At 48.4% G+C, this 8,172-nt stretch overlaps 1 protein-coding gene across 1 annotated transcript; it reads right to left on the reverse strand.

Annotated features, from left to right (window-relative positions):
• Positions 1–1,349: 1,349 nt before the first annotated feature.
• LOC144094613 (uncharacterized) lies at positions 1,350–2,905 on the reverse strand. Its single transcript, XM_077628529.1, has one exon. It carries the CDS (start codon positions 2,789–2,791, stop codon positions 1,364–1,366), a length of 1,428 nt encoding a protein of 475 aa, XP_077484655.1. The 5' UTR covers positions 2,792–2,905; the 3' UTR covers positions 1,350–1,363.
• Positions 2,906–8,172: the final 5,267 nt, after the last annotated feature.

The raw sequence follows: 8,172 nt of genomic DNA on the forward strand, positions 1-8,172 counted from the left end.
ACTACAAAGCGGCTCGAATGTGCTGGACACAAATTGCGTCAAGCCGGGAATCAGCAAATGGCTCACCAAAAATCAGAGCTTCACACGTCACAATAATCAGAGCTTCACACAGGCAGTCGTGAAGGGTCGGGAAGTTGCGTACAGTTTTTCATGCAACAAACATTTTCTACTGATTAAGCACAGTTCTTGCAAAATGAGACACGAGCACTTGTGGAACATTCGCTAGTACTCATACACTTGCGCTTCCTTTTCCACCCCACAGTTTTCTCACAGCGGTGCCATGCAGCTTCATGAGAAACTTGTGGCTACTGGGAGCATACTGACATCGACGCTTGACCGCAGCCACGGAATAAGAAGTCAAATCGAATTTAAAAGCGTGTACAGGAGACACATGAACAATGTTTCTGCATCACGGTACTGAAGCCCGTGACCCAGCATTGGCTCCGCTTAAGAGTCATCCGAGTCGTAGCCGCCGACCCATGATGTTGCGGGACTAGGAAGGAAGAACTGTACGTGTTAAACCGGCAAGTAAAAGTCGATATGGCGTAACGTTGGAGTGCATCAGGGTATTTGAAGACGTGGACACTGTATGTAAGTTGCGCACATCGAAGACGAAGATTATGAAAGAAAAATTTTTCTTCGGATCCACGGGCACTGACAAGATGACGCTTGCGAATTGAAAAGTTGAAGGCGTCGATAAGTGAACGTGGTGACGAGAGGCGCTGAATAGGGTACGCTTGACAGGCACATTAATCTACATGAACCTTTCGCATGTTTCGGCTTGTCCGCGGGACGTTTTCATACTTTATTCTTCTGTGAATGTCGCACGACGACAGTACCTGAGTATACGCTATAGTGAGCAGCATTGTAATAAAGACTATCGCTCAATGTAATGTTTCCACAATTTCGCTTCATCAGTTCAACTAATACTTTGAAGTTTCTCCATTTTGTATCGTTCGACTGTTTTTGCCAATCTCACTACTCTCTTATGTAGCCCTCATCAAGACATCAACACCCCATCTCCGTTGAGCTTGGTTGCCTGCCTATGCAACACAAAATGACGTCCTTTTAGATAGTTTGCACTTGCTCGTTATACCGTACGATATGTCCTGCTTAGCTGAAAAAAAGAATGAACATGTTGCAACAGGCTAAAAAAAAACTTCACAAAGGTACCTAAGACCTTCGTTTCCTACGCTCTTTGCGTGATTTCTTTCCTGAAAGCGCTGAAGCATCAAAATGACAAAATTTACAAATTTATTGAAACGTTGCATCATTTATTGAAACGTTGCATCTTTATTTCTTCCGCAAGATGTAAGCCGGCTGCGCTAAATAATGCAACATTGTCTCAGCCGTTATAGGCACCTCAGATACGCCGAGGCACCGCGTAAGTCACCCGTCTTGAAACCAGTGGTTGGACCGCACCAGGAACACGGCGAACCAAGGGTCTCCCTGGCAAAACCGCCATTGTCGCCGGCGGCATGTTCCCGGAGCGATGTACCACCGATGACCGACGTAGCGTGCAGAGGGACGCAGCCCGCCTCAGTGGCGACAGGACTCGCGAGTAAGCAGGCTGTTGCGCCGCAAGCACCATGCTCCTGTTCGGCACGTGAGCCAGGGCAACGCCGCTGTCGCAGAAGTTTGCGTTGGTGTGGCCCAGAAAGTTCTCTCGGGAACTGCTCTCGTCGCACCCGCAGCATCCAGGCGAACGAGGCATCATGACCGTCGAGATCGTCGGCGACGTGGGAACCGAGGCGGCAGCGACCTGCGACACGGCTCCCACGGGCACGCCCATCGACGGCATTACCGTCGAAGCAAAGGGCAGCGGGGACGTCATCAAAGCTGGCGACACTGCCGGAGACGTCGCAATAGGAGAGGCCACGACCCGCGACACAGCTCCAACGGGCATCGCCATCGATGGCATCACAGCTGGAGGAAAGGCCAGTGGAGCGGCCATCAGTGCCGGTGTCGGATGAGAACAGGGTGGAGAAGACACAAGAATAATAGGAGGCTCCGGCCTGCAGTGGTGGTGTCGGGGCCGGCGACGTCTTTGAGGAATTATTACCGGCACAGGTGTCGGCACTTCGACCTCAATGTTGACCACACTGGGCACAGGTGGTGGAGGAAGAGGTGGCGGTGGAGGTGGTGGTGGTGTAGGTGGCGGCGTTGGCTTTTCCTTTGGTTTCTTCTTTATGTGCCGCTTGCGGACAATTCTTTTCTTCTTTTTCTTCTTGCCGATGGCCAAAAATATCACGGCAATAGCGACAGCGGCCAATCCGCCCAGCATCCCAAAGACAGCCGAGAGCACGAGAGCCATCCAGTGTCCTATCAGCTCGTCCGTGAGAAGAGGGCATGCCGACGTCATATCTGTGTCAAATACCTTGTAAGGGTAGAAGCAGTCACCCTCGATCATGTTCGCGGGCTTGATACTTTCCGGAGCAGAGTTCGGCTTCGCAGGCTTCTCCTGCAGCGCGCGCAATCGCGCCGTGATATGTGCGAGAGCCGCCTTTGAATTGTTTGCATCTGCACCTGTACACTTCGGTAGCTGCAGGATACCTGTCTCGTTCTTGGTTGTGCACTTGGAGGCCAATGCCGTGGGCACAAGCCTGCAGAACGGTGATGGTCTGTTTTCGAGTGGCCAGACCATACCCACGGCTTCGTCATGTACTACCAGGTTGCCATCGCGATAAGGCGCGCAGGTGTACGTATCTCCCAGTACGCAAACGGGCAACAAGCGAGCAATCATGACGAGCGCCACTGCCACATGCAAAAACAGGAACACAGCGCTCACCATGACCACTAAAGGGGTTGAAAGAGGGGCATGGCGGCCTTTCTTCAGGGCTTGCTGGCGTCTGTTCCAGGTGGCAAAGCCGAGCAGAACCGACGCAGTCGCAGCGGCCACCGCAAGAGCCAGTACACCCATCTGCAGAATCGGCAGTGGACCAGTAAGCATGTTCTTGAGAGCCGCGTGTCCGCTATAGTTGTTTTCCCAAGCAGACAAATTGCCTTGCATCCACTTGATGCTGTTTATAGTGGTCGCCTCGTCAAGGTCGAGTTTTTTATGAACCGCAGGCGACGTTCCTTTCTTAAGTTGATGAATGGTCAGTTTGGTGTAGTTTCGGAGCAGCTCGAAGGTCCAGTCGTACGCCTGAGGTGTTTTCTTTTCGAGGCCATCGTTCATGCCGTACCAGGTGCTGATCATTGACAGAAGGCAGATGAGTTGGATGGCCGCGCAGGCCAGCAGGACCACTTCGCAACACAGCCAGGGAATCAAACCCACTTTGGCGGCATAGCGCCGGAAGCCGAACGCAGCCACTGGCAGCCCCACGAAAAGCTGAAGCAGCACCAGGCCCAGCAGGATGTAGCACACGAACGCCACGGTGCTAACAGATGGCTGCGCTGTGTCCAGGAAGCTGACCAACGCGCCCATGCTACCGTCACGCGCGAGCTCCGTGAACAGGCCGGCGTCCTCGGGCACGGTGGTTAGGCCACTCAGGATTAAGCGGCCCTTCTTGTTGAACCACGGGCTGGAGCCGCCGTCGGTGTAGTCCATTTCTAGCACGACCAGAACAGGCACGCTCTCCTTGGTGCCCACAGGGGTAGCCATTGAGGTTGGTCTCGAAAAGATATCGGGAATGGCGAACCTCAGGAGCTGGTTGCTCTTCTTTTTCCTTCAATGGCACGTGGCCCCGTTTAAAACTATGATAACGAACGAAAAATGCCGAAGCTAAAAGAGCGTGTGGGTATTTTTATATATTTATTTCTCAGATATTCTTCCCCGATATTTTTCTCTTTCCTTTTCTTTTTAATTACTCTGAAATTTCACCCAAGGCACAATCATTAGCTTGGCACCAGTTTACCCTTTTCTATGGGGTCTCCCCACTGAACCCTGGCCAATCCCCCATCTTGGGTATGTGCCATGTCACGAAGGCAACAACAACAACAACAACAACAACAAAACTGTGCCCCGTGGGTAGATCGCAGCAGATACGGAAATGTTTGTTTTGGATAAAAAATGCATAGATAACATAAATGAGTTGGATGCACAGAGATGATGCTTAGTTGTCTTAAGGTCCCATTTAACCTCTTCACACATACTTGTTTTTAATTGAAAGTTTATGCGTTGCCGTGTTTTTTACTGAAACACGTACGCTACTGCATAGAAGTGTTCAACCGTCTGGAAATCTTAACAGTGATTTAACTTCTCTTAGGCATATGTAGCAAACTCTTAACACTTATAAGCCTATGTAGGAGCAAACAGAGAGTAAGGTGTCCTCTAACGCACTCCCTCTTAGGGGCAGGGAATGCTGTCCAAGTTCTGGAGTAGATTTCGAGCACGAAACATACGGAATACTTACTATTGGCAAACGGTAACGGCAACGAAATTGCTTATTATATTCCGCTGTAACGCATAGTAACCTGACGCAATCAGCAATTGGAGAAGGCTTTTAAACGCGGCGATGGAGGTGCAAATAGAGCAGACAAACTTCGCTTAAAGTCTTCGTAACTGCTATAAGTTTTCACGTTTTGAAGATTGAATTCGTTTTCGTGACCAAGCATAAGTATTCAGCATTTTTAGCGAAGGATATCTACCTCTGGTCTTGGGCAGCGTACCCTTCCCTTTTAAGGGAGTGCCCTAGAGGATAGCGCACTCCCTTTGAGTTGAGAGAGTGGAAAGGGTGAGTGAGATGGTAATGGCAGGAAGAAGAAGGGTGGGAGAGGGTTGGAGGAAAGTGGAGAACGAAACAGAGGCCGAGTCGTTTGGCGGCGGTGACGGGTGGAGACATGGAAATCGAGGTCGCCAAGCATAGCTGAGAGGTGGGGAGAGTGTCAAGGCCGTATGGCGAGGCACACTATGATTGCTGGATTTCAACGAGTGAGTGGAGGTGGTACGACTTGTCACGGTGATCGGTGGGCTGTATCACGCCACCCGCTACCGTCAGAGGGATGCACTAGTGCTAACGCAAATTCTACGACATGAATCGCACTGATCGTCCGTTACTTTTCGTGTTGTTTCTGACGCCTTTTCTCCTCGAGATAAACAGGCTCATGGAAGTACCCTGTAGCAAATTTGCCCTAACTCATGAAGCAATTTCTACACGCAGTCCACGGATAGCTCCACTTCAAACTTTCTGGCAGGCGTAAAATTTTACAACCACAATGAAGCCCAATGCAGTCTGATCTCTGTGATGCTGGAAAATACATTATTTTGGGTTCTAAGCGCCACCTGCTTACAGCTAGATTGCGAATTTTTCAGCATGGCTATAAATTTCACACACTGCTTGTCGTAGGAGACACTAACGTGTTAACATTTACATAGGGGTTACTAACAGGCGTGTCAAATGCAACGTAACGTAAAAGAAATCACTCGGTACCCGGTTCTTCGAAGCCCAAAAGCGAGCATAGAAGCACTTCCAAAAGCTTCGCTTCTTTTATTGTCATCTGCATCTATGCCAATACTTATTGCCATGCAAGCCGCCGCAGTGACTCTGTGGTCATGGCACTAAGTTTCTGACCCGAAAGACGCGGATTCGATCCCGGCCGCGGCAGTCGAATTTCGATGGCGGCGAAATTCTAGAGGCCCGTGTACTGTGCGATGTCAGTGCATGCTAAAGAACCCAGGTGGTCGAAATATCCGGAGTCCTTCCCTACGGCGTTCCTCATAGCCTGAGTCGCTTTGGGACGTTAAACCCGCTAAAAATCAAATAAAATCAAACCTTATTGCCATGCCACTTCAACAGGACGACGATAACTGAAGGTTAGTGGTACGAGCTTTTATACAGCAGTGGACTTCTCCTCTTCACACTTTATCACAAAATTAAAAACCAGTTACGCTCAGTCCTGACGTCACTGATATTTTCTTCTTCATTCGGCAAAGAGTTGCCAAATGAAACGTACGACAACGCAGTTGCTTTATTCACGTCTCAGAATTCCTGGGCAGTGAGGTATGCAGCTCTCGGCCGCAAACTGCATGAAGGTATAGTTGTTGGCAAGCAACAAAAAAACAGCAAAAGACACAGGGCATAAGTAGGAGACAACACAACAGTTAATAGTACTGCTCTGTGTTCTCTCCTGCTTCAGTCTTGTGCGTTTTGCGATTTTTTGTTCTTTTTAAACCACAAGACTAAACCACGCAGCAAGCAATTCGCACATTTTAACGCTGCTTGATTCGCCGGTGTATTTACTATGAGACTTTTGACTATACTATTTCCGATGTGATTGCTGTAGCAGGCAATAAACAGTTTCCATGTCAGAGTTGTTTTCTCAGTGTGGCTCCTGATTGGCCGGCATGAGATGTAGCTTTGATTCCAGGCTTGTCTATTGTGAAAACGACGATAGCTATTACATCCTGGTGAGATTCTAAAGCAGGCAGTGTAATTTTCTCGTTGTTCAAAGGGAAAACACCAGTTTGTTTACTGACCACCGGCACTGTACGAAACCTCTTACAATCGTACTAACTTCCTAACCCAGGATCAATTGCTTTGCTGCAGGGCTCCAAGCCTGTTAAGCCGCGCGTGTCAAGACAGCTTGTAGGAAACGCTCCAGAAAAAAAAAAAGAAAACCAATGGAAGTGAGATTTTTCGGAAGCAAATCATCAAAATGGCTTTCACAGGAAAAAAACTACCTCTGGGCGTTAGTGCATTACGAGTTGCTTTTACAAGTCCACAACTGAAAGTTCCTGCTGCTTCGGGAGCCAAGTGATTTTTTTTTATTCGCTGTGCCCGAGAGCGCAAAATATGAGTTTAGATTATAATTATTGCAATGGAATTCACGTGAACAGGAAGCACAAGGCATATACACATAGTTTCCGACGAAAACCGGGAAACGAAAGCCCAGGGCATAGGTGTTTTATGGCGGCAAGTTCCAGGCTAGGAACAGTTCAAGAGACGAGGGGGGTAGAAAGTTTTTTTTTTTCTAGGAAACCGGAAAAAAGCTGCGCTGGTGGTCGAAACACCAACAAAAGCCAAACTTTTCTATTCAAAGAGAACAGGGGCAGGTAACATTAGCACCTTTAAGCCAATGAGTTGCTTGAAAAAAATCATTTATCTTCAATAAATTATGACTCCAGCAGCATGAATATACGTAAAGACCTGACAACTCATAAATTCGTCTTCTAGCGCTAATTACCTCTTCCCAATGAGCGAGCGCCTCTTCGATTAGGAGTTTACAAGTGCAAGAGCGCAAGATAAATTATTACACAAATGGAATGCGTTAACGAGGCACGCATCGTTTGTTCAATAGTTTCTTTGGTAACCAATCTGGCGCTTTTTTCGGCGCAACAAATTGTCGCGCACTCAAATGTGCAGACTGGATTTTCAGAGGGTGTGTTTCAGACCCGTGTCCTTTAATAATTTAACAAAGCTTTTGTTACACGTGACGCCGAAGCTGCGTCACGCCAGGGACCAAGTGCATGCACCAAGCAGAGGCTGCAGTATTGACGGATATCAAAGTTGTTTTCATTGTTCTGCGGGACGCTGCAAAAATTCATTTAGCTCCATACTGCGTCATCAAGGTTCCCGCGCAAACTATATGGAAAGCCGACCACACTGGACTGCTGGAGGATCCTAGTATGTGGAGAAAGTACCGAAATTCGGGGTATACTGTCATCACCCGGTGTATAATCCGCAGGGCTCTAGTTCGGCTTTAAAAAAACTATTACATAACATTCCGTAGGGCATTTCACGATATTTCCGACGTTAATGAAAACGAAAAGGGGGCATATTCCGCACCTTGAAAATGTCTACAAAGCTCAAAGCTGGAACGTTTGAACAGGTATAGCCTGTGAATTGTATGCTGGATTTTAGGGTAGTTAGACTGCACTACACCCTTCCGAATCAGGTGCATGCAATTGTTGCACGTCTATCTTGGATACGTAGAATGCGGAAATTAAAAGTAGTGTCGAGGAGTCTCCGCTAGGTGAACACAGCAGCCTAGTCAACTAAATCGCGATGCCCGCTATTAAAAGCCTTATACCCTGGCCGGGTGCCTGCTACGCATGCGCAGTGGCTGCATGCTGCTGGAAGCAACATGCAAAGCAACATGATGGCAGCAACATATTCGCGACTGCAGGAACTGTTGCGACAATGACTGCAGCCGCAATTGTTTGCATTTCCTGGCGATTGCTGGCAAGATTAAAGACGTATTTCGGTTGGATAGTTATTCACGTCTGGTCTC

Source organism: Amblyomma americanum, chromosome 6 (assembly GCF_052857255.1).
Source record: "Amblyomma americanum isolate KBUSLIRL-KWMA chromosome 6, ASM5285725v1, whole genome shotgun sequence".
NCBI lineage: Eukaryota > Metazoa > Arthropoda > Arachnida > Ixodida > Ixodidae > Amblyomma > Amblyomma americanum.

Coding starts and splice junctions, on each gene's coding strand:
- LOC144094613 (XM_077628529.1), bottom strand. CDS start 2,791: ATGGTGAGCGCTGTGTTCCTGTTTTTGCATGTGGCAGTGGCGCTCGTC.